The following is a 27,368-nucleotide window of genomic DNA, read 5'->3' on the forward strand; positions in this document are numbered from 1 at the left end:
GTGAAACCAATGTCTTGATAATTTTTGGTTATTACATTTCCATATGTCTTTTTCCCAGCAGTTAAATACATTTGAGAGGTTGTCCTGATCTGTTTATCTGATTTCATAATTCAAAAATTTTAGGACTATAGGGCTGGAAGGACCTTTAAAAAGGTCATCCTCCCCTACCTTTGCTCTGAGATGGGATTCAGTGCACCTGAAGCATCCCTTATGGAAGTTTGCCTCCTATAGTCTTAAACCTCCAATCCCTCAAATCTCTTTTAGAAGTCTAAGGTGCTTGTACACATGACAAAAATTGCTTGTTTTTGCAGTTTAATTGTGTGGTGCCTTACATGTACAGGATTTTTTGCGATTTAAACGAGTTTGTTGCAAACTAAACCACATCCTCAGTTTAGTTTGCAACATAGCTACTTGTAACATTGCAGCCTTTAATCTGACAGCTCACCCCCCCAGCCGCAGGAGAGGTGGGCTGAAGGCAGAAGTGGTAGAAATGTTGAGGGGCCTGATCCTTCCCCCCTCCACTCCTCCCTGCAGAGACTACCCGCCTCTCCCGTGGCTGGGGGGGGTGAGCTGCCAGCAGGCCAAGCAGCCCCTGAGCTGCAGGCGGCCCTCGTTCTTCTGTCTGTGGTGACGGCATTCTCTGGGACTACCTGAGTGGGCTGCTCCAGCTTGGAGATGCCCAATCCAATGCTTTCCTGAGCCTACCTGGGCTTCCAGCTTGCCATGCACCATCCCCTTCTCCTTCTCTGGCTGGAAGCACATACAGCTGCCCTCCTTCTGTCTTTCTGTGCCGTCCCAGAGGCAAGGCAACCCATTCCTGGGTGGTCCCCAGTGGCAGGGACAGTCCGCAGGGTGCTGCTCCCTGGGCAGACTCAGAAGAGTTGGATCTGTTGGGTGCTGCCTCTGAAGGGAGGCAGTATCTGACCTGCTAGCAGCTCGCCTGGACAGGCCTGGGGGATGCTGTCTCTACGGAGAAAAGGACTGGGGACTGGGGCCCACACAGCTCAGGGGCTTCTTGGCCTGCCCGCAGCTTGACCCTGGCCGCTGAAGAGGTGGGCAGGCTTTGAGGGGGAAAAAAAGGATCAGGCTTCTCACTGTAACAGTGATGGAAGCCCCTAAATTGAAAAGGTGGGTTTTTAATCGTCACAATTAAAAACCCACCATGTGTACAAGCGCCTCTATAGTAGCACGTGCACGTGTCCCTATAGTAGCAAGCGTCATGTATAAGCGCCCCTATTGTAGCATTTCATCACTTTGTGATAGATAGAACATTTTCTCTCATATTCAAGTCAAGTCTTCTTTGATACAAATTCAAATGATGCTGATTTTGATGCTGATTTTTTTTTTTTTTGTCCTTCAATGGCTATGGGGACACTTGACTGTTTTCCTCTTTAAGATATTGAAATTTCCTCTTTAGATATTGAAAGACTATTGGATTTCTCCTGGGTTTTCTCTTTTCTACACTAAATGCACCCAAGTCCTTCAACCAGGTGTTTCACTGGTAAAGTTTTCTGTATCTTTTTTGTCTCTAAATTGTGTTGCATTGTGCTGACGTTACTTGGTGCGTTTTCCTATTTGGAGATGGCTGCATTTTAATAGTTGGCGTGCGTGCGCGTGTGTGTTATACCCATTGCATGCATGTTTGCGTGCGTGTGTCTTGAAATTCTGCTCGCTAAACCTGCTGTAGAGATCAGATAAAACTGGGAAGTGTTTATAGCATTTTGGAATTTCCTAAGTATAATTTATAGCCAATTTGGTTATTGTTTTCTGATTTATTCAAATAAGCTTATATTGTCTTATCCTATTTTCAGTCATTCTTTAATTTGCATAAATGTATATATGGGGTAGATGAAACATTAAGTTGTTTGGGTTTTTTTGTGGATGAGGAAATTGCTGGGAGTGATTTATCTTTATTCTTCCTTAGCTTTAAAAACTTGTATCAGATGAAGTTTTAACTCTTTGTTTTTGTGTTGATGAAAACAATATATTTGGAATTTGACATTTAAAAGATCAATTTTCCAAATTCCTTATAATATTTTTTAGATGGTTTTGTGTCTGGGTTGCTTACAAAATTTTTGCACATCCCTGCTTATGTTGCCTTTTCTAGCTGTCATGTGCATGAAGCCAGTAGAGTCTAGTTTTTGATCTGGAAGAGGCAACTTCTACCCTAAAGTAAGCAAAGCTACAAAAAATTCCCAGCTTCCTGTGTAATAAACAAATGCGAGCTTTGTTTTCCTCAGAGGGCCTGAAGAAGTGTGACTCAGTTTAGGCTTGGTCTTGCAGAGTTAATGAGTTCAGCTATTACAAGGAAGTGGGAGGACTCCAGTACTCTTAGACACTTTCTTGTAGAAAGGCAGCTTTACTTCACAATGGGAGAAGAGGTATTTCTTTTAAATAAATTGCTTTTCTTTTACCATCTCAAACTGTCTTGTAATAATACACTTTAGAGCATGGATATCTGATAGCAGTCTCTTTAATTCTTCTAATCAATGGATAGAAATTGTAAATGTAAAACTGGGAGGGTTTTTTTCCCCATTATGATCCTGGACAGAAGAGAAATCCTCCTTTTATGGAGGAATATATTAAAATAAAGGATTACTTTGTTAAGAAATATTCTGTCCTGGAACTGTTTAGCTTACTTTTTCTTTTTGGTCAGTTTGGAAATAAAACTTAAACAGATGTTTTTGATATCTATACTACTTGTTTTTAATTCTTTTACTGTAAAGAATGATGTAACTTCACAGTTCACATAAGCCACAACTGTTGCACCATCTCCCTAGGACGTTTTTTAAAGTAAACGAAATCTAGCTTTTGCTTAGTAATTAAAAATCCAATTTGTTTTTTCAAGAATAACACTTTAAAACTAAAGTTCTTTTTCATTGTCAGAGAAAGTGTTTCCTCTCCTGTGTGAGGTGATGGTTGGAGTTTGCCATGTGGGTTCAGAGAAACTGAGATTGATGGTTTTATAGATATTAAATCTTTTTTCATGAAGGTAATAAAATCTAGACAGCAATCATTCCTTCATTTTAAGTGATAGCAGACAGAATTTGTGTCCGTTGTTGCTGTGTGTTATGAAGTTATATAGCGTGTTGAAGAGACACGCCAAATAAATTGTTTGATTATTTGCAAATAGTTTTTGGTTTGTATGTTGGTAGGTATAAATCTCTAAACTTGTGCATTTATAATCAGAAATCGGAGAGTTCTGTCCCAAGCATTGAAATGATGCTGCAAAGTTCTTTGAATAGATTTTTAGGCTTACAATGTGCCATGTGTCTTTCCTTTTCCTCTCAAAAAAGTGGGGGAGGAGGGTGTCAGGGGAGTAGAACAGCACCACAGAATAGCCTGTCAGTGTTCAGGATGAAATGTCTAGCCAAATTTTACAAAGAATCTTTTTAACTGTTTGCTGCTGATAGAAATGTATCCAGAATATTATCTTTACGAATAAAAACTGTGGTTTTTGTCATTACAAAGCTTATATTATGAGAGTTATTTTGACCAGCATGACATAAAAATCTTCCAGTAAAAATGACTGAGGCAGGGGAGGGTCATATGGGACTGAATGCTTCTGGCCTGCAGAAGCCCATAGAGACAGTCCTTCTCAACTGGTGACTTGTAGCCAAATACAGACGGCTGCTTGGTGTGCTCTGGATGCTGGGATGCTTGCCACGCTCTGGCCACCCAAACTGACAGCGGCAGACCTTCATACACAGAACAGACTGTTTCCTTTAGAGAAGCCTCTGTGCCTAAAGTACTTGCTGGGGAAGGGAAAACTCAAGTCACATATTCCTAGTCATTTTCCATTTCTATACCACTTAGAGAGCTGTCTTCAGAGGGAAACTGATAAGTTCCAGTTTCCTATTTCATGGAGCACTCAAAATAGTTTATATTGGTGTGTAGGAAATGGGTAAGGGTGGTGATTAATTTTCCTCTGTGGTTCTTCAGCATGCAATCTATGTAAGTTGCTCCACATAGTCTTCTTTTTAAAAATAAATGCAAAAACAAGCCATAAAATTATGCAATATGGACAAGTTGCACAGAATGTGAAAATGATAAAAAAGTGTGGGTGCAAATGATAGACTAATAAAGAAAAGGAAAGTTCACACAAAGGAAGAAGAAGAAGAAAAAGAAAACCAGATGGTAGAGAAGTTCCATTGATTGTCTTGTTTTGAGAACAGTTGAAATGCTCTTGAATATTGCATTTGAGCTTCTTGGGTTGGGGGGTGGAATGTGAAGGGAGCTTGATGGGTGAAGGACTATTTAGTGACTGAAGGATATGTACTATCATCCATTGATCCTCCATTAGGCGGATGGTGGAGATGTTTGTTTCTGAATCTCAAGCAACAGTGTGTATCATTGCTGAAGTAGGCACTGTCTGATGGGATGGCAGTATAGACTTCTTTTAATTAGTTAACTTTTGAAGATTATATTGAATTGCTTTGTATCGGTCCTGGCATTTAACTTTACCTAGAGAAGGATTAAGTATTAGCGCTGGCATTACCGTGAACAAGGAAGGTCTGTCATGTTTCTGTCTTTCTTTCGTCTTCTGTTGTAACATGCCACAAGCATAGAAAAAAAGGAGGAATGCGATAAAAACAGAGACAAATGTACTGGAAGACTGCAAGAGGTATTGTTTTCTAATTTGCTACCAGACAATGGAGCTGGGAATTGGGAAACTGGGATTTGATTTCTGTTTCTGCCTTGAATGGCTGTGCAAGTTTAGAAAAGTACTTCCCATGTCTTGCCTCCTGCATCTATATAATGGGACGTTTGTACTATTTACCCACGCCATTGGGATCGTGAGGATAATCGCATTGTTTCTTTTTTTAATGAAACTATTGCCATCTTTGTGACAGATGGTACAGAAATGCAAGATAATGCTGTTTTTATTGTGCTGCAAGGAATCCTGAAGAAGCTTAGGCTGTGGGCAAAACATAGTTTAGCTGCTTTAAAAGTGAAGGGAGATCTCTTGTTCAGCACACATCACCTGTAACACTATAACTGTTACTCATGCATCCTTCTGTAGTGAAGCAGATTAGCAAAATGGCAATATCTTTAACCTTGAATTAAAGAGCTTTAAAGAAGCAACGGTTTTCGTATCCTTGTACCGTTACAAAAGCATACAGCTATAAGTGACACCATATATCAGTATAATTTGATATTGCTGCAATTATTATGCATGCTAGTACTCTTATCTTTTCCTTTGTGGCAGCCTTTCTCAACTGTTTTTGGAACATGTGATGAAGGAACTATTGGATATCTATATGAAATCACATGCATGAGTTGCATATAGATTCACAGATGTTAGGGTCGGAAGGGACCTCATTTGGTCATCGAGTCTGACCCCCTGCCCTGGGCAGGAAAGAGTGCTGGGGTCAGACAACCTCAGCTAGGTGCTTGTCCAGTCTCCTCTTGAAGACCCCCTGAAGTAGGGGAGAGCACCACCTCCCTTGGAAGCCCATTGCAGATTCTGGCAACCCTTACTGTGAAGTTCTTTCTAATATCCAACCTAAATCTGCTCTCCGTCAATTTGTGGCCATTGTTCCTAGTTACTCCAGGGGGTGCCCTAGTAAATAGAGCATCTCCTATTCCCTGCTGCCCTCCCCTGATGAATTTATAGGCAGCCACAAGATCACCTCTCAGCCTTCTGCAAGGGCTGAAGAGATCTAGGTCCCTCAGTCTCTCCTCGTAGGGCCTTAGCTGCAGGCCTCTAACCATACGAGTGTCCCTCTTCTGAACCCTCTTGAGATTCTCCGCATCCCTCTTGAAGTGCAGCAGCCAAAAATGGACGCAGTACTCCAACTGTGGCCTGACCAGTTCTGCATAGGGGAAGCATTACCTCCCTGGACCTGTTCATCATGCATCTGCTAATGCATGATAAAGTGCGGTTAGCCTTGTTGATCACTTTGTCACATTGATGACTCACGTTCATCTTGGAGTCAACTATGACTCCAAGATCTCTTTCCGCTGCTGTGCTGCTGAGAAGGTCATCCCCTAGCCTGTAAGTGTGTTGATGGTTCTTTTTGCCTAGGTGCAGCACTTTGCACTTGTCTTTGTTGAACTGCATCCTATTTTGTTCTGCCCATTTTTCCAACCTGTCCAGATCCTCCTAGATCTGTTCCCTACCTTCTGGTGTGTTAACTTTGTCCCATAATTTGTTATCACCTGCAAACTTGGTCAGGGTGCTCTCTGCGCCCTCGTCCAAGTCACTGATGAAGACATTTTATAGCACTGGTCCAAGGACTGAGACTTGCGGGTCTCTATTGCCCACATTTTTCCAGGTCAGTATCAACCTGTCCACCACCACTCTCTGGGTGAGACTTCTAAGCCAATTTGCCACCCACCTGACCATGTAATCATCTACATCACAGCCTGTCAGTTTATTTACAAGAACAGAATGTGATACCGTATCGAAGATCTTCTTAAAGTCTAGGTAGGTGATGTCTACCTCGACTCCTGTGTCTAAGCGTTTTGTGACCTGGTCATAAAAAGAAACAAAATTAGTCAGGCAGACATATGTGCATAACAACTATTTCTTATGGGGTTGCATGTGACCTATGTGAACTTGGTGTAAGTTCATGTCACTTACATGGATCTATATATGTATTGAGTTAAACTACTGAGTTGAAGTACCTGATTTATTGAATTTATGCCCATTCGTTATATATAGCATGACCCGGGTTCTTTGCAGGCTTGGATTCCTTACCCTCTATAAAGATGAGGGTTTGTCAACTTGCTGTGAGTTTACATAGCTGTAGCAAACAACTGTGCAAGACTGCCGAGGTGCCCCAGCTGCTCAAAGAGGCAGTGTCCTTTGAAGTAGCAGCTGCAGCAAACAGCTAAGTTGGGCAATCTGCTATAAATTGTTTGTAACCCACCCAGATGTGGGTGATCTCCATTCTACTGTAACCTCTTTCATAAATTTACAGATCTCCATCTTAAAAGGGGATGGAAGGATTTGCTACCACCACTACCAATTGAGAGACTGTTTTAGAGTCTCAGTGCTCTAATGGCTAGGAATTTTCTTCTCATTAAATAGAACTTTCTTAAATAACTCAGATACTATAGTGAAGAGGGCCATAATTACTCTGACTATAAGATCTTTGGGACAGTGTCTTTTTGTTTTATATATAGTACCTAGAACCGAGAAGTCCTGGCCGGTGACTGGGGTGTTAGAATAGCACTGGTATTGATGGTGGATGTGTCATAGTATTGAGAGAGAATGTATTATTTTGCTCCTTGAGGGCACGTGGGAAGAATAGTGATTGTACTAAAAACACATAAACATGCATCTTGATGCTAATGCAAAACTCATGGATTCCAAGGTAGAAGCAGAAGAAACAGCTTTATGAAATGTCATGTATGGAAAATACAGTATAAAAAGACAATGGTTTGGGTTGTGTAAGAATTCCTGTGCATGTAAAGTGTAAATCTTCAAAACTATTCTTCTATCAACTAAAATATTTTTGTTGGTACAAAAAGAAACAGCAGCATCCCTATTTTTTCTCTAGTACACATACTTTTAATACTGGAAGGGAAAAGTGAGTAAGGACTCTGAACTGTTTAATGTAAAGTGGGGGGGGGCGGTAAAATCCCTGTGACAACCATAGGGATTGCTAATTCCTACTAAAGGTTAGGTTTTGTAAAAGCAGTTTCTGTGCTGATTGTTAGAGTCTAGAACTTGCTGGTGGATGACAGCAGTCCAGATTTGTGTTGAAAGATTTTAGTCATTAAGTGTTACACTGACCATGGGATCCTTCCTGAAGGAGAGAGAACTGATTCTGTATTTCAGCCTTCAAATGTTAAGGTTTCAGATTAAGGTTCCTGCTGGGGATGCAGTCTTCATTTGCACAAACCAGAGAAGCAAAAAAAAAAAAAGAAAATTGAATAAAGATGTCCTTTTCAGAAACCTTACCTCTGTTGTGACTCTCCAGCTTGACAGAAAGCTGTGGTCTTTATGTACCTTATTTAACTGTGTATATTTTTGCTGTGTTGAGATGAGGCAGCTAGGACCAGAGTGCATGGATTTAATTTCACGTTTGCTCTTTTTATTTCATTTCCTAAGCATTTTTACTCATCAGTGAACCTGATATGTCTTGCTCCATTTGTTTCAGCAGCATGTACTTAAACTAAACCGTTGAATTCCCTTTGTCACTTAGATGCAGTGTAATCCCAATAAAACCTCTAGAGTGGAAAGATTTTTAGCTCATTAACAGAGGGGATAACTGAGGGAGTAACAGTATCAAATGTCAAGATTCTCCAATTCATGGAAATTGCTAATATAACAAGTGGCAGAGAAATGTTTAGCTTTTTCTCATACTAGGAAGTGAACATTTTTCAGAGGCAAAAAACAACTGTCTGCTTCCTTTAATTTGAAATCTGTAAGGGTTCATAAAAGTAACATATCAGTCTCAGAGCATGGTGTACTCTGTCCATAAAAGAGGTACACCATGGAACAAACAACAGTTGAGGTTGCAAAAGTCTCACTGAGCATTCCCAGATCTAAGTCAAAAAATCCTAGTGGCACTTTCAGGTGGGTATTTTAGAGGGGTATGGAGGTGTTTTTCTTTTCTATTTTAGTTTTGAGAAGAGAGGATAGGAAATATACAAATATAGAAATATTTTTCCTCCTTATTTTTTCTGTCAAAAATGGTACAACATTCTTTTAGTACCTTAGATGATTCTTTTTCTTAATGCAGATTTTTTTTTTTTAGCTGTAGACTATCAGGCTGCTGGCGGTCTGTTGACATTCAGCTGAGCAGTTGGTGGTGGCAGTGCATGGTTAGCTGAATGGTCACATGGTGCTGGCTCTGGTACTTGTTTCCAGCTGCTAAATTGCATTAGGAGACAGCAAAAGTAATTTTTCCATGTAAGCAGCTGCTGAAGTTGCTAAAGGGAGTTATCCAATTGCAAGCAAGGGGTTACGAGTCTGAGACAAGCTTTCTTATTAATATCTGTCATGCTGGAAAAGTTCAGAATTTCTCCTTCAACATGTAAGAGTAAATTGCTTAAATGTGGAAGATACCTATGGTAGCTAGCTCTGCATGAATCTTGATGTCTTCGCTTATTGGGAGTATGTACAACAATATAATACAGAAAATTAAAACAAGGGGTAAAATGATTTATCACAAGTTCTAATACCTCACAAAAAGTAAAACAGGGATTAATTTTAACAGGCTGCTTGGAGTGATGTAGCTGTGATGGTCCAAGGAAATAAGCAAGTGGTAAGGATTTTTATTGGTGGTATTTTTTTATTGAACTAACTTCATGGTTGGGATATATTTAAACAAGCTTTCAAATGCAGAATGTCCTGCATTTAAAAGCTTGTATGCATAGATACCAACTTGTTTATATTAAAGTTTTTGTAGCTTTGTTCCCTCTCCTCTTTCAGTTATTGTTTATAGTATTGTGTTTACACAGTGCAGGGGCTTGTTGCTTTGTCTTTGAAGTACCATGAACACAGCACTGTATAACACTGCCCACCATTTTCCACCAAAAGAAGACTCTGTGTGTGAGTAGATTGAAAAAAACTTTCAGTGTTACTAGAGCCTTTCCCTATCCAGCTAGCTGAAGAATATTTAGAAAATAAAAATAATCTTTTTCCTAAAAACTCTAGGAGACTGTCATTTTGAAAAAAAACAAATTTTAGTCTTGAAAACAAAAGTGAGTGTTCCTTCCTTCCAGATTCAAAGCATTGGCTGTTAGACTGAAATTTGTTTATACAGCCTAAAGTCTATTTATCTGATGAAAGGCAGAAGTTTATCTTTGTTCCTTTTTCGGTGAAAAAGAAATGTGTAGCTGTCACACAGGTGAATGAATAGATGCCATAACCTAGAAAAGAGAAGTTCCAACACAATCGCGTCTTGTTGAACGATTTCTGTACGGCTTATTTTGTTTTCCTGTTTTTCTGCCCATTCATCTGGTTGGATTTTGATGTGCTAAGCATCAGTGTGAGAGATACAAGAAGCCCAAGATACTCTTAACATTCAGAACTTGATTGATTTCTAGAGCAGTGAATGTTTTAAAGATGGTAGAATACAGTGATGTTCAACCTCCAGCCCATGGATTGAATTTAGCTGCCTGGGCCTTGTCATTCAGCTAGCAGGATCACAAATTTGCCATGTCAGTTAATGCCACCACCAAATCTTTGGACTTGTGGGGCACACTACAAGCCAGTTGCCACAGCCCACAATCAAATTGTGCCAGCATGTGGCCTTGCTCTGTGGCTGGATCCAGTGCATAGTTTTGGTTGGTGCATGCGGTCACTCTGCAAACTGACCTTGCATACCAGCCCCATGCTGGATCCAGTATGCAAACCAGTCCCATGCCAGTCATCCAGCCTGTGGGGTCACAAGGTTGAGCACCACTGATCTAATATGATCACAGTCTCCTTTAAACCCTTTTGAATGAAAACTTTAGCATAGACTTGGTGTAGCTGCAGGTATGGATGCATACAGTGTAAGGGGATATGTTGTTCCATTTATGAACATGTAACTAGGTGAACTATTTTTCACCTTTGCTACCTTTAGCTCTTTTGCATGGGTGCTGTGGTTTTAAATACCATGTTTAACTGTAAAACTGCAAACTTACCTTGATAGTCTACAGTGACATTAACATGTTTAAAGAAATTAGCTTTAGAAATAACATATGCTACTACTACTTAAAATATATGTTAGTATGAAGTCAAGCAGAAGGTAGGGCATGAGCTTTCATAGGCAAGAACCTGCTTTATTGAATGATCTGGCAGATGCTATGGGACAGGCAGAAAGAAAGTGTTTTATATACAAAGGAAAGGGGCCCTGGAAGGAGATGCTGTTAAGAGAGAGGGAAAAAGATAGGTTGATTAGATCAATTGAGGAAAAAAAGGAAAAAAAATCCAAAAGCCTATAACTGGTGAATGCTTTTAACCTCCATGGACATTTCATCACTGACATTCAGAGTAGCTGTCCTTAAACAACAAAACTTTAACACTGATGGCAGCGCCTGCAGGCGATCACTGCTTGCCACTCCACCCCCACACCCTCCCGCTGGTGGCAGCAGCATCTGCGGGCAGTCAGCGATTGTCGCTGGCTGCTGCTGATGCTGCCAGTGGCGTCTGTGGGTGGTTGCTGACTCCTGGTTGGCTCTCACCACCCGCCCCCGCCGCCTCCCACCGCCGACAGCACTGGTGGCATCTACGGGAGCTCCCCACTTACCACCACCACCACCACTACCACCACCACGCTTCTGCCGCTGCCAGGGGGGACAACAGCTGCCAGGGGCACACAGTGTTCATGCAGGGGACCCACCCTTCCTAAGCAGCCCCCACACCCACAGTCCCCGCACACCTACCCACACACTGACTTATGCCCCTCACATCCCTCCATACCCACCCACATTCCCCCCATCACACTCCCACCATATAAGGAATCCAAAAGCAAACATTAAAACATTATTTAGAATTTATTTTATTATGATGCTAGAGACACTGGTAGGCTTCCAAATGTCTTTAACATTGTAAATATAGCAATAAAACATTGCCCATCTGATCAGTCCCTCCCTCTGTGTGTGTGTGTGTGTGTGTGTGTGTGTGTGTGTGTGTGTGTGTGTGTGTGTGCGCGCGCCTTTCTCTCTCTCTCTCTCTCTCTCTCTCTCGTTCTAATTGTGGAAGAATGTGGATTTTGGGGTATTTTAAAAAGTGAATTTGGGATGCTGCTAGTGTCCCCAAATACCAAGTGGCTGGGCCTCAGAAGTTCCTGAGGGCAATTAGCCCTGAGCTGCTGGGCAGGGCAGGTTTTTATATTGCTGGGACCAGCACAGGTGCTGACCCCAGGCTCTAGCTCCCCCTGGCTGCAGATCTGGGAGGAACCAGGCAGGGTTATTTTGCCCCAAATGGCACAGTTTGCTCCACAACAAAGTGCATGTCCAGGCACGCGTGCTGAGGCAAAAAGCCCCAGCTCAAATTTTCACCGCTTCTATTTGAGCTGCTGCAAGCGCACATGCTTGCGTGTGCGGATGTGCCAAAGAACTTTTGCATATTGAGTTGCTAGAATATTTGGGATATATTACATGTAAACACCAGAAAGTAGGGCAAGGGAACACCTTAGAGACTAACTGGTTCAGGGAGTTTTTGTAGGCAACAACCTACTTTGTCAGATACTGTGAATGGGGTGGCAGAAAGAAAAGGTTTAAGGAAAGGGAAAGAGAAGGGGATGGGTAAAAATGGGTTAATCAAATCAATTGAGAAGATTAAGACAGTTGACACCTTGAGGGACACTGGGGTTACTTTTACATATGCTCAGGGGTTGTGTGCGCTTTAATTAAAGTTGAATGAGCTTTAGTTCAAGTGCCCCTGCCGCCATTTTGAAGTGCGGGGATGCAAATACATGAGATATGGGGGGGCTGCTGGAGCATGGCAATTACCACAATCCAGAAAACTCAGTTAGTTGAGCCTGCTCTGAAGCACTGTAATAACAGTGCACTAGAACAGCCTCTGTGCTCATGTCCAGGCACCTTGGAGTAATAGGTAATCCAACCAATGGGATAAGAATTAACAATCATTGTTATAACCATGGTTAATACAATACAGGCTGTGGATGATTTCTTGTTGTGGAATTTTGTGTTCAAGTTGGGGTTTAAAGCAGGGGAATGAGCAGGAGGCTGGAGGAGAATGAGTAGAGGGCTGGAGACAAGCCCCTGGAAATGAGCTGGAGACATTCCCCTGCTCTCTCCAGCCTCCTTTTCCTTCTCTGCTACTGCCAGTGAGTGTGGGGGGCTGGGAGAGCAAACGGAGAGCTGAAGGAACGAATGGGGGATGGGGGGAATGAACGGAGAGCTGGGGAAAGGAATGGGGGCTGGGGCCAGGCGGGGTCTCCCCCAAGCACCCCTCCTCCCTCTTCCAGCCCCCCAACCCCCTACTTACCTGGTATGAAGCCAGTCCAGGTCCCTGCAGTTTTCACCGCTGCCTGCCCTGGAAGAGGGGGGAAGGGGGGCAGTGACCTCAGTTTCATTCACCTCCTCTGGCTATCTGACTTCTTATATAAGAGTCTTCTTTTAAAACCAAGGATCCAACACGAACTGTGACTGGGGTGAAGTAGGAAATAAAACTTCTTGCAATTGATACCTGCTACCAGTGTAGAAGTAAAAAATAATACCGAGTGATGGGGGAGAGAATGTGTGGCAAATATAAATATTGTTCTTTATTTTAACTTTGGCAACATTTATTATCCATAGCATGCCAATTGGATGTACTGAATTGAACTAAAACCCATGTATAATGCAGTGTCTGCTTTTAACATGGATTGTAAACTCTGATTAAGGAAGGTGCTATTTGTTTGTTTGTTTGTTTGTTTACTTGTTTTCTTACATATATTCCAATAATAGTAATAAGTCTTGGAGCCCTAGTCATGTTCTGTACTGTACAAATTTGGAACAAGATTGGTATCCCAGCCTCAAAAAGTACCAAGCCGAGAAGTACAAGGAAACAATAAGACAATATTGATCAACATGACAAGCAGCACATTATCAATTATATCAATTCTTTAGTACACTTATTCTGTACTGAGCGCTGGCAGTCTTTGGTAAACAAGATTTTTTTTTTTAAATTTGTACTCATTTTAAATGTATCAGTTGAAATAGAATGAAGGAACTTAGAATGTAGGAACTTAATTTCTCCCCCAGTTTTTTCCATGGCTTCTTACAGTCATCTCAGCATACCATCCATAAAAGAGAGAATAAGAGTTCCATGTATCACAAGGTTGTTGTGGGGATAAGTGCAATAATGCAATAATAATGATAGTCAGATGGATAAAATGAGAGAGCAGTTCTTGCTTAGGCTTGTTTTACTTCCCGCATATTTTCCCATCCTTATTTTTAATGTGGTTCCAAAAGAAACTTGTGTGGGAGATATGCACATAGGCTAAGTACAGACATTTGGGGAGGTTAAATTGGGTTCAAAATGGCTGCCTGATGTAAACTTAGCTTGTCCCAGTGTCGACCTTACAGATACACATACATACCCAGTCTCAGTGACCGGTAATCAGTCTAAACCTGAAACTGTACAGAAGTTCCATGCACACAAATCGATCTAAATATTGCAGAACCCGGTTTACAATAAACCTGGACCTTTGTAGTATCAAACTTATTTGATTTAGGTCACACTGGTGTATGAAACTTCAGTATACTTTCCCTGCCCAGCCACTGGCCCCAGCCCTGGGGCTGCCCCAGCCCAGCACCCACCCCATGCTGAGCTATTCTCCCCCCACACCAATCAGCGAGCCCTCACAACCCCCATCCCACAAGCCATTCCAGGTGCAGCTGCTTTTATCATCATTTGCTGCTGCCAGAGCCAAGCAAGTAAGTCCAAGTGGGGGGGAAGATAGGAGGGGATGAGGGGGTAGTTTGACTGGGGAGGACCCACCTTGCCTGCCCCCTGCCATGGTTTGAATCTGCTGCCCCACCTGTGGGTTGTACCAGTCCTGCTCACCCCCCCCGCAGGTTGTACTTGCCCTGACTCCTCATGAGCACACCTCCCCCCACCCCCCCAGTGGATCCCCAATCCCCTCCAGCCTGCTGGACCTCCAACCCCCCACTAGCTCCCCATCCTGACTTACCTGGTATCAGGCAGCCATTTGGATCCAATTTAACCTCTCCCTGATGCCCCTGATTATCTGTATTTAACCACAGAGTATTTGAAGTGTTACTTCCAACAATATCTATAAGGGACTGCAAGAATCATCTAGTCCAGCCCTCCCTGATAAAATAATGCTGGATTTAATCAAACAAACATCAAACTACCATGGTGAAACTGGCAGTTGTGTTTGTGAGCAGATGGACTGTTGCATCTCCTAGGTGCCAATTTGTCTTGAGACACATTAATCTGCCTCGCCAAAATCTATTAATTTTGGAGGAATTTGCACACAGATAAGATTGCCCTTGCCCAATTCCCCCCCCCCAAAAGTTGAGTAGCTTTCAAACATTAACAATTTTTTGGTGAAATCGATAAAAGTTTGCCATTTTCTTCTGCAGGACCAAGATTTAATTTCTAAGACACTTTTCTTATTTTGGAGTTTATTCACTTCATTTCCCCAGGAATCAAGGTATCGACATTCTATTTACCAATCAAGCCACCTGAAAACAGGCACAGGCATGCTGTATGAAGCAAAGTAACAGTAATTCATAACTTGTATGTAGGTTGTATGTTTATTCAACTCCTAATTTGATTCAAGTATAGATAGCAATTCTGCAAGAAAATGAGGTGCAGTCTATTAGCATATGTTTATGATGTAAAAACAATAATTTGCATATTCTGCAATAGTAGATAATCAGGTTTGACTGCATATGAAGAGGTGGTGATGTGTACTTCTAAAAATTTTTTTTTATTCTGGTTTGTGAGGAAAACTCCAAATAAAAGAGCTAAGAGTAAGTGTCATTGTTGATCCTGCTGCAGGGATGTGCATGTATCATTCATATAAAATCAGACTTATTTATTTTTTAATAGCCATGCCTCTTGCAGCCACTTGTATGTTCTCTGACACCATGTGTTGCGCCACACAAATAAAGGGTGGAACAAACACAACCTTCCTCCAGCCTGTCTTAAGTATGGGTTAGGATAGTTTCGTTGACCCAGATGCTGATTAGGAAACAAATTGAAACTCAGAGTCACAACTCCTCCCTTAAAGGAAAAATTCTTCAGCCAGTTTTGTAGTAACTTTCTCTTCCCGTAATTCCTGCCTTGTATGCTCAGCTAGCTATAATGTCTAGCAAGGACATTGGGGGTCAGAGGAAAGCCAGGACTGTTCCTACATTTTTGCTTGCCGGGGTCATTATCAATCAAGTAACACCTGCTCTCTCCAGCTGTATTCACAGTCAAGTATAGGAGGAAGGAGAATAGGGAGGCTCATGCTTGACTGTGCAGCCCAGACCTGTGACAGTCTAGCTCTAATTAAGCAGTTGGTGAAGACTGGCTTCTTATTCCATTTTCCCTTCCTGGAGACAGTTACCCTGGTTGTTTGCTGGTGTCAGCAACAACAAACGCAGTTCAGAGAATTTGGAATCCAAGTGTTGGTTACTAATTTACCACTTCTTTTTCAGAGTTAAGCTTCAGTCATATTTATGGTGTTGAGATAAAGGAGGGGTCACCAGAACTGCCCCCCACCCCCCAAGTGGAAGTCTTTGCATCAGCAGGGGAAGCCATGCACTGCCTGAGCCAGGCCAAAGGGCCAAGGATGTGGGACAGGGTGAATGGGGCAAGCAGAATGGTGCTCCCTTTCCCCTTAGAGACACTGCTTGGTGCGGTGCTGAGCATCCCAACAACTGTGGCCTCAACAAAGACTCCCAGTGTGTGAATCTGGTGGCACCCCCCTCCACCCCAGGAGCCTTTGTGGTGGTAGGGGAAGCCCTGTGCTGCCCTTGCCTGCCACTACACCAAGCAGTGTATCTGGGGGCAGGGCAGTACCACTCCACTTGCCCCTCACCCCCCAGGTACACTTCTTGGTGGAGTTCCAGGCAGGGACAGTACAGGTCTTCCCCCACCACTACAGAGACTTTCCATGGATGATTCTGGCAGGGGGACCCCATCCCCTCCATCCTAAGAGCCTTTGGGTAGATAGGGGAAGTCCTGCACTGCCACAGGAGCTGGCACCACACTGCTGCACTATATAATGTATCTGGGGGGGTGGGGGATGAATGGGACAAGCAGCATAGCGCTCCCTCCCCACTCTTGGAGCCCTCCCGTCCATCCTGGGTGCTCAGTTTGCTTGCTACACCTCTGTTCTAAAGTGATGTTTTCACCATGATAAAACCGGGACATAGTCTGTAGATGAGATTGTGAAAAGCTGAGCAGGTTGTAGATACAGCTTATGCAGGATCTGGAAACCCTCTGAAAGCTGTCCTCAATAGTGGTGTCACAGGAGGTACTCTATGTAATTTGAATTTCAGGTCCATGGGAATAACTCTGACCCTAGTTACATCTCAGATTTAAATGTCTCGACAGAGTAGGAGTTCTTGACTTCTGGAGGGCTTTTGTTTTTTTTAAATATTGAATAGTTCCAGTTTGAGAGTTAAACTCAGCAATATCTTTGTATGTTTTAGTAGATAAAATATTTACATTCTCTACCCCAAATATCATGTTTGTGCATAACTGACAGAAAGCTTGGCTATGTTCTTCTTCATTCAGTGCCGGGCAGAATGAGGTAACTGTTTCTATTTGCTTTTATTTGCAGTTGAGGGGGACTGAATAATTTGTATATTAGAAACATAAAAGAGAACCCTCCTGACATCTTATTGTAATAATGGTCTGGGATTTTTGCCTAAAGAATAAAAAAAATCATAGTATCATAGAGAAGTAGGCTGGAAGGGATTTCCAGAGGTCATCTAGTTCAACCCCCTGCCTGGGATCATTGCTATCCAAACCATCCTATACAAACCATAGTTTAACTTTGCATACAGAAAAGTTCAAGAGAAAGCTCCCACCTGAAATTGAAATTGTGTTTAAGATGGATGGAAGACTCTTCAATCTCAACAGACTCAAGTCTGAAATGAAGACCACAACAACATCCATAATGGAGCTCCAGTATGCAGATGACAATGCTGTTGTTGCTCAATCTGAAATGGACCTCCAAACCATTCTTAATGTATGCTCGGAAGTCTACGAGAGTATTGGCCTAACTCTAAACATCAGGAAAGCACAAGTCCTTTACCAGCCTGCTCCAAATGGAGAAACAACGTCGTGTGTCCCCCCCCCCCACATTAAAATCAATGGAGAATTACTGGAGAACGTGGATCAGTTCACCTATCTTGGAAGCCATCTTTCATCAAAGGCAGACATCTGCTTGGAAATACACCAGTTAAAATGTGCGAGCTTAGCCTTTGGAAGTCTGAGTAAGAGAGTTTTCTCCAATCGTGACATCCTTGCTGAAACGAAGCTCTTGATTTATCGAGCTATTGTCATTCCAGCTTTGCTGTATTGCTCGGAAACTTGAACCATATACAGAAGACATCTCGAGAGCTTGGAAAAGTACCACCAACAGTGCTTTTGGAAGATCCTTCGGATTAGCTGGGAGGATAGATGCAGAAACATCAGGGTCTTTGCCGAAGCAAACTCCAACAGCATTGAGACCATGATCATCCAAAACCAACTTTGCTGGACAGGTCATGTTGTTTGCATGCCTGACTCCCATCTTCCAAAGAGAATCTTTTTCTCACAGCTGAAAGAAGTTCAGGGACATAGCAGAGGGTGAAAAAAGCACTTCAAAGACACCCTGAAGGCAACCATGAAGGGGTGTAACATCGATATCAACACTTGGGAGACCCTTGCTCAGGACCAACGAAAATGGAGGAAGGCTCTTTGGGAGAGACCTCAACACTTTGAAACAGCTCATCAACAGGCAGAAGAGGAAAAGAGGAGCAGGCGAAAAGAATATCAGAAAATCCAGTGTAGCAACACAGTGCCCATCCATCCTGGAAATACCTGTCCTCACTGCGACAAGACACGTGTATCTAGAATTGGGCTATAGAGCCACCTGCAGACTCACAATTAAGATCCTTGGAAGACAAACTTACTCGTTCACAAATGATCACCCATCATTATCATCAAACTTTGCATACGACTGCCATCAACCCTGACACAATACAGACCTGACACCCTAATCTGCCACAGTTAAAGCAGGGGAACCATGGCAGTCAGTGCTCTGCTTCTGTGAAATGTTGTCAGTATATGCTTGAGAGATCCCAAGTAGATTGCTAGGCCCCCCACTACAGAAGAAAGCAACACCTCCTCCCCGCCCCCAACCACCACACACACACACACTCACTCACTCACTCACACTCTCTCTCTCTCTCTCTCTCTCTCTCTCTCTCTCTCTCTACCAATCTGCCCATAAGGTAAAATTCCTTCCTGACCCCAAATCCAGCGATCGGTCTGACCTTGAATGGAAGGGCAAGACCCTCTAGCCAGGAACCTCTGGCTTTGGTCCAAGCAGGACCAGTCAGATTCCCCAGCCCCCGGGGACCAGCCAGCACCCAGTACCCCTGAAGGAGGCTTGGAGAGTCCACAACTTCCCTAGGCAGTCTATTCTACTGCCTCACTACTTTTACAGCAAAGAAGTTTTTCCGGATAATCAATCTAAACTTACTTTGCTGCGACTTCAAGACATTGGTCTGCATCCTTATCTCTGCAGCAGAGAACAGAGGTGCTTTCCTCCTAGCTTTTCAGGTAATTGAAGACTGCCATCACGTTCCCTCTTAAGTGCCTTTTTGGCAAGCTGAACATGCCTAGTTCCTTCAGCCTCTCCTCATATAACCTGCCTTCCAAGTTCTTGATCATGTCTTCTTAACATGTGGAGTCCAGAACTGCACACAATACTCCAGATGAGGCCTAAGCAGTGCCAAATAGAGAGGCACTATCAGCTCTTGTGTCTTGCCACTAATACTTTTATAGATGCATCCCAAAGACACATTTGCCTTTTGTGTGGCTGCATCACACTGCAGACTCCTTTTGAATCTGTGATCTACCAGGACTCCCAAATCCTTTTCCGTAGTGCTACCATCCAGCCAGGTGTCACCCATTTTCTATTTGTGTGTTTGATTATTCCTCCCAAGTTGTAGCACCTTGCATTTGTCTGCACTGAGCTTCATCCTCTAAACCAACTTTTCAGTTTGTCAAGATTCTTCTGACTTGCGCTCCTCCAGTGCGTTCACAGTCCCTCCCAGTTTCATGTTGTCTGCAAACTTGCTCAAGAAGCTTTGTATTAGGGGTGTGCAAAGCAGGCAGTATTTGATTTGAATTCAGATGCGGCCATATTTGGGGGACAGTGATTTGATTAGCTGATTCTGGATCACTGTCCTGATTTGATTCGGCCGAATCTGAATCTGAAGATTTGATTCTGATTTGGAGAATCAGCGATTCGGACATAGACCCAGTTTTATATGTTGTTTCTACATACCTCGAAGTACCAAGTGCGGCTCGTGGATGCTGAGATGGTGGGGCGGATAGAGTGTAACACGGCAATGTGGAGGGGTCTCTCACATGCTCAGCAGCAGACCCGGAAGTGGACTGGAAGTACTTTACGGAATCATTGAATCTCTTCCAATCGAATTGGAGGCTTCCGATTCAATTCAGAGAGATTAATGGGTCTTCTGATTCGATTTGGATTCGGAGATTTGGCCACTGAATCGGGCCGAAGCTCCTCTGAATTAAATCAGTGACCAGAACTTCACACAGCCCTAACTTTGTATGCTGGCATTCAAATTGTTAATAAAAACATCTAACAGCAGTGGACCCAGAACAAACCCCATGTGAGACTCCACTTGAAACCTTCTGACATTCTGGCTTGGACCCATTCATAACTACCCTTTGCTTGCAGCTATTGAGACAGTTATTTATCCACCTTGTAGTTTTATCCAGCCCACATTTCTCCAAATTATGTGAGAAGGTTGTGTGGGACCTTGTCAAAACCCTTGCTGAAGTCCAGAATGGTCTTCCTTGGGATATACTCCAGTTACTTCCCAGGTACCGAGGTGAGGCTAACCAGTCTGTAGTTCCTTGGGTCCTCCTTTTTTAAAGAGGGGCCATATGTTGGCCCTTTTCTAATCCTCTAGTATCTGGCCCATCTCCCACAACTTCATGAAGGTCATTGCCAAGGGCTCCAAGATCTCCTCTGGAAGTTCTTCTAGTACCATGGGATGAAGTTCATTCAGCCCCACTGTTCTGATTCATTCAAACCCAACAAAGCTTTCTGACCATCTTTTTTTTGTTATCTCCTTCCTTATCTTGCACCCTTCCTTATCCAGATAATCCTTATTAGGTGTTTGACTGCAGCTTAACTTTTTTGTGAAGACTGAGGCAGAGTAGGTGTTGAATAGGTCCTCCTTCTTTGCCTCTTCTGTTAAGAGTTTCCCCTGGGTTATTAACAGAGGACCCACAGCTTCCTTGGTCCTTCTTTTCTGGCCATCATACTTGTAGAATCTTTTCTTGTCCTTAATTTTATTCTCTAGATGCAGCTCAGTCTTTATCTTTGCCTTCCTGATTTTGTCCCTGCATGTTCTTGCTGTTTCCTGGTACACATCCTTGGTAACTAGCCCATTTTTCCATTGCCTGTATGCTTTCCTTTTGCATTTGAGGCATTTCAGAAGCCTTTTTTGTAGCCACATTGGTGTCTTGCCATTCTTCTTGTGTTTTTACCAAGTCAGGACAGTTTTTTGTTGGGCTTCCAATACTGTGCCAGGGAAAGCTCCCAGCTTTCCTGGGAACTTTTATCCTTCAGTCTGTCCTCCCATGAAACCATGCCTATTAACTCGAGTCAGATGAAACCCACCTTTTTAAAATCTGGCATCCTGATTTTGCTGAACTCGTGCTTTCCCTGTTTCAGGATCTGTAATTCTACCATATTCTGATCACTTCCTCCCAAGTTACCCATCACTTTCACATCTTCCACCAGTTCTTTCCTGTTGGTCAGGACAAGATCCAAGATAAATGATTCCCTAGTTGTATCCTCTGCTTTCTGGAACAGAAAGTTGTCTTCCACAAAAGTTAGGAACTGGCTTGATATTTTATATTGGTTGCATTGTTCCTCCAGCAGATATCTGGAAAATTGAAATCTCCTATCAGTACCATCCTATAGCTTTTGCATGGATTTGTTACCTGCTTGAAGAGTGCCTCATCTACCTCCTATTCCTGATTTGGTGGCCTATAATAAATCCCCACCATTATATCCAGTGCTGCATCTTTCACCTTTCATCTTTACCTAGATTCATTCTGCTTTGCTGTCTTCCTCCTCTCGAACCAGGGGACAAGCGTATGTGTATTTGATATAGGAGGCAACACTACCTTTTCTCCCAACCCTGTCCTTCTGAACCCATGATGTTGACATTCCAGTCATAAGAGCTGGCCCACTAGGTCTTTGTGATGCCAGTTAGCTCATTGTTCTTCTCACAGGCTCCAGCTTCTAGCTCATCTTGTTTATTCCCTATGCTTCTTGCATTTGTATACATGCATCGGTCACATTTTGCATTTTGTTGGATCCCATCTCTTCATCGCAATCCTCTTCCCAAGAACATCTGTCTGTTGTTGAAGAAGTTGAAGCCTTTACATCAGCATCACCATCTCAGCCACACATTCACTTCCAGGATACAGTGATGTCTGCTTTGACCCTTGCCTTCCATGGAAAGAATTGATGACAGCACCTACTGCCAAAAGCCTTAGAATCACGTCTGATACACTCAGTGTCATTCCTGGCAGTATAATTTGTGCCTACATGGACAAGAAGGAATGGGTAGTGCTCTGAAAGTTCGATGAGCTTTGGTGGTTTCTCTGTTATGTCCTGGACTCCAGGCAGGCAGCACACCTCTAGGCTCCCAAATTTGGATGACAGATTGGTGCCTCTGTCCTCCCTCTGTCATCACATGTGAACAAGTAGCTGGAAAAGGGGGGAAAGAATATTATAGCCAAAGAACTGGTATGTTTCTTTCCCCCAGATGCAGTCAGTGGAATTTTCTGTACTTTCAAGAGCTCTGTAGGATTATGTTGCTATTCTACAGCCCCTTGTTGCAGTCCCCACTGTCTGAGTAAGGATGAAACGGAACATCTTCAGTGTCTTTATACAAATTCAACATGAGAGCAAGTAGTAGCAAGCGCAGTGCTAGAGTACTGCTGGGTTGGGGCAGTAATTCATAGATTTCATAGACATTTGGGCTGGAAGGGACCCCGAAGGATCATCGAGTCCAGCCCCCTGCCCCAGGGGCAGGAAGTCAGCAGGGATCATAGGATCCCAGCAAGATAGACATCCAAATGTGTCTTGAAGGCGTTCAAAGTGGGTGCTTGAACCACCTCCAGCGGCAGTCTATTCCAAACCTTGGGGGCTCAGACAGTGAAGAAGTTCTTCCTTATGTCCAGCCTGAATCGGTTGTGGTGGAGTTTGTGACCATTCGATCTTGTCATCCCTTGGGGTGCTCTGGTGAACAGAAGTTCCCCCAGATCCTGCTGAACACCCCTGATAAACTTACAGGTGGCCACCAGATCACCCCTGAGCCTGTGTTTTTCCAGGCTGAAGAGTCCCATGGCTCTCAGCCTCTCATCATAAGATCTGTTTTCCTGACCTCTGATCATGCGCGTGGCTCTTCTCTGCAAATGTTGCAGGTCACAGCTACAGCAGCAGAGGTATGTGATGGAAGCTCACAGGTTACGCCCGCATCATGGCTTGACTTTGTCTTGTGCTGTTCTTTCTCTTATGGGTCTTGAGTTATTCCAAAATATGTACATAAAAGGAAAAGGAGCATTTATGGATTATTTAGTGCCTTTTCCAACAAATTTCAGGTGCCATTTCTGCAGTGTTTGCAATCCTTTCTTCGTTCAGTAACTCAGGAAGTGTGGGCTGCACTGATAAGGCTAAGCAATGCATCTAACTTCAAAGACCCAGCAAAACCCCTTTGGTTAAGCACTGCCTGTTATGCTAAGTATGCCATTCATTAGCTTCATGAAGCCAAGCATTAGGACCTGCAGGTTGCTGTTAAATCCATGTCATGCCTCTTAATATCTGCACAGCAAAGTTTGGCCATTATTCTTATATTCCTCAGCTCTTCGTGATTAGGAAAAGTCCCTTTCCTCTTTCATCTTTAAGATTCACTTGCCTGAAGCCGTGATATCAGGAAGATGTATGTCTGACAGCTAGATAATCTAAATGTAGTTACCTCACAGGAATAACAAACTCAAAATGCTCCTGGATTTTGTGATGGGAGGTAGCCAGGGCCTGGAGTCATGAAATTTGGGTTTAGTTGCCATTTACACCATATATTTCCTGTGTAATCCTGGGCAAGTTGCCTAACAAATTTTTTCCCTCAGTCTCTATAATTTGTATAATGAGGTTATTACTATCTACCAACTTCCCAGCCATAGTGAAAATAAGTTTACCATAAAGTTTGCTTCATGCTCTGCAGCTATTTATCTTACATGTGCTGGTACCTAGGTTAGGGATGAAGTTAGGAGAGAAATATAATAAGAGCTGGAGCTTTGTATTCATACTGACTAACTGTCAGCATTTTTCTGTGTAGATCCAAGTGTCCAGATGGGCTTCAAGGATGTATGTATGAAGAGCTTTTCTCTACAGTACAGTATGAAATAAATGGGATAGGATGGGGAATTATATCTGGTTTTTGGCAGGTAGTTTGAAGTTTCTGTCTTTGCTCCTACACTTAACCTGAGCACCACATTTTCTGAAGCATGTCATAAGATATACTGGTCCATAACAGCTGAGAAAGGGAAAATATACCTGGACCAAAAGTGCCATTTACTGTTCTAGTCTCTGGAAATAAAATCTTATATTAAAAAGCTGTATCCAGAATCAGTAGGATTAGAATGTTGGTTTGTCTTGGTTTTTGTTACCTGGTACTTAACTCATGGTACTTGATCTACTGACCTTCCCTAGGAAGGGACCTAGAGTGGGTCAAAGCCAGCAGCAGGCCCTCTGACTCAAAATAGCTGGGAGAGGAGATTTATCTGTGTCTTAGGCTATTTTCTTCCTTTTTACTGGCTAAGATTAGTAGCTTTGAAAGCTGTCCTGGGACTCTCTTGTTCCATGAAAAGCCTATCAAATGGTTGTACTGTTGGAAGAAAGGCACTGTTCCTGTGTCTCTTACAGTAGGGAAAAATCAGCTTGTGGGGTTTTTTTTAATAATTCACCATTATATTAGGTATATTAGGTTTCAGAACTAACATGTTGAGGATACTGTTGAGTATCACAGTATTCAGCATGGAAAATGAAACACAAATGTTTGATAAGCATAGAGGTATCAGTATATACAGGCCTTCTAACATTTAAAAATCAAGTATCTTTTCACTGGAAGACTAAAGACTGTTGATTAGGGCATGTCTACCAAAAGCCAGAAATGCATAATGCATATCATTACATCTTCACTTCTTATCAGTCTGTTAAATCACACTTGGCCTTTCCCATCACTAGTTAGTTAATTCCCTTGCCCTTCAAAAGCATTAATGCAGTCTGACGCATTGATTAATGAGTTGTTGTCTCCCCTCTGAACAAATCAAGTCTGCACTGGCCCTGTGTGTGTACATTCTAGATTCTGTTCAGTCCTACCCCAGTGAGTTCTGGGCGCTCTTTCCAGGCCCAGGTAATGGATAGACTGTCTCCCCTAACTCCCCTAGAATATTGAATTCTGGGAACTCCCTCAAATAAATGAGTTCCGCATTAAAATCAGAAATTCACCCTGACTTCTTAATATCTCTTTTCCTTTTGCACCACTCTGTTTTATGCTGCTTCTCCAATCTCAGCCCTTGCAGGTCCTGCTTATTTTCTTAAGAGGTGCTCATGCCTGACTCCACATCTGTTCAGTTGTCCTGTAAAAATGTGTGATCTTGTGCCCTTGTGTTCTCTGCGACCTACCTCTTGTCCTGAACAAGGAGCAAGTAACTCAAGGGCTGTCTTCTTCCTGCTTGCCTTCTTCCTTCTGGTAAGGAGCTATAGTGTTTGGGCCCTGGCTGTCCTTTCTTTCTTCTGCCCAAGGAAGGAACTGGTAACTTCCATTCTGATGTAGCCACTTGCCTAGATAAGAATTAGTGATTGAATATCTCATGCCCTATGTTTATATCATTTTGTATCATCACCTGGAAAATAGGCCACTTGAAAATAGGCAGTCTTGAATGAGATTGCAAGTTGTGGTTGGTGGTGGGTTTATTTTTGCAGAATAACCTTTCCATTGGTATGCACTCATTTCACCTTGTTTTCTTCATTAGTTTTGTTGTTTCTAATTCAGTTTTTTTTTCTGACATTTGATATGATCACATAGTCAGTGACTCACTGGTGAGAAAAAAGAATGCAGATTCCAATGTATTTTCTCTCCCTAATTTTTTAACAGTGACCTTATTGCACCCTCCCACACCCAGAAATCTCTTTGCAAGACACTCATGTTGGCATTAGGACCAAGTAGTTCATTTTTGTGTTTGCAGTGCCTGGTGACTATTTAGAGCATATGTTCCAATATTGCCCCAAATTATCTTATGATGCAGAGCCATAAATGAGTTTTTGATATGAAGACAAATGTTTGATGAGATGCATAATTACCCTTTATCTCTCATCTCTTTCCAGCTGCTGCCCCATCTCTCTTCTTCCTTTTACATTTTTCTTATTGAATGAACTATCTATGTGGCTGCTTCAGGTCTATCTTATATCCTCTCCAGTTTTTTACTCCATTAAAACTACTTCTGCAAAAGTCTCTAATGATCTTTCTTTCCCTTGCGAGCTAAAGCTCAGAATCAGCAGTCCCTTCTTATTTTGACTGTTCAGCCACCTTTGTCACCGCCAGATAGTCTTCTTATCTCCCCTCAACTTCTCTGATTCTTTCCATGGTTCTCATACTGCCTTTGTAATTACTTTTCCAGCCCATGTTTGAGAGGGTCCTCCATATTCTCCCTACAGTGTTTTGTAGGGGGTCCACAGGGCTTTGTTTCCATCTCTTCCTTCTCTGTGCATTCACTGTGGGTAATCTAATCCACAAGCATAAATTCAGATCACAGCTCTGCCTCTCTATTCTTCTGTCTGTCCTTGTCTCGTCTCTTTCTATCCAAACTAAAGTCTTAGCTTGCCTCTCTGGCCTCTCTTCATGGAAGTCTTCCTAGATCTCAGAGTAAAAAAAACAATGAAACAAACAGCTCTGAATCTTCTGCCTCCCAGGATTCCACCAGCTCCTTTTCTCCTACGGACAACACTGATGTCTTGCCACTGAGATCTTTGTTTAGCTTCTCAAATACAGATGTTTAAAACTTGCTTATTCCTGTTCTGTCTAACATCTCTAAGATTTGGCCTTTCTTGTCCATTCACAAAGCTAAAACTTCCATTCAGGTTATCATGGTGTCATCTCTCAACTACTGTGATGTCTTTTCTCTCCTTATCCTAACCATTGTGGTCATGCCCTGCTCCTATCCTTGCTGAATGCTGCTGGAAAACTCACTTTTCTAGCTGGCCACTTTCACCATTACACCCCTCCCTCTTCATGATACCACTGGCTCAGCCTTCTCTCTCTCATCCAGTATAAGCTTTCTGCACTTTTAAGACCTTCATGGTTCGTTTCCAGCCTACTATCCTTTGTTATCAAAATGTCCGCTTTCACCTCCTATCAGTTACAGATGCTAGCCTGCATTGCCTGATTGTTAAATTTTCAAATAAGTACCTTTATGCATTCTCTCATACTGACCTTCATGCATGAAGAGAACTCTAAATATCCATAAAGCTCTTCATTATCCTTCTTCAAATCCTTCCTTGAAATTCACTTATTTTCTGTAATCCTACAAAAAGTCTAAAATGTTTAGGCTGCTGGATAACAGTCTGCTGTATTTTCCTTGTATTTCCCTGTCTCTATCCCATCTGTTATCTCTTAGCTTATAT

At 42.6% G+C, this 27,368-nt stretch overlaps 1 protein-coding gene across 12 annotated transcripts in view; it reads left to right on the forward strand.

The window, feature by feature from the left end:
• SH3KBP1 (SH3 domain containing kinase binding protein 1) overlaps positions 1–27,368 on the forward strand; it is a 361,711-nt gene that overhangs the window by 228,852 nt on the left and 105,491 nt on the right. The window contains exon 1 of one of the 12 annotated variants that reach the window (XM_019495086.2): positions 2,301–2,381. The exons of 10 other annotated variants lie outside the window; for them this stretch is intronic. In XM_019495086.2, the coding sequence (XP_019350631.1) occupies positions 2,370–2,381 (12 nt within the window). In that variant the 5' untranslated portion in view covers positions 2,301–2,369. Of the gene's footprint in view, positions 1–2,300; positions 2,382–12,639; positions 12,738–27,368 lie in introns of those variants that run through there. One more of the 12 variants, XM_019495087.2, reaches the window with a different exon arrangement.

This window comes from Alligator mississippiensis, chromosome 1, assembly GCF_030867095.1.
Source record: "Alligator mississippiensis isolate rAllMis1 chromosome 1, rAllMis1, whole genome shotgun sequence".
Lineage (NCBI taxonomy): Eukaryota > Metazoa > Chordata > Crocodylia > Alligatoridae > Alligator > Alligator mississippiensis.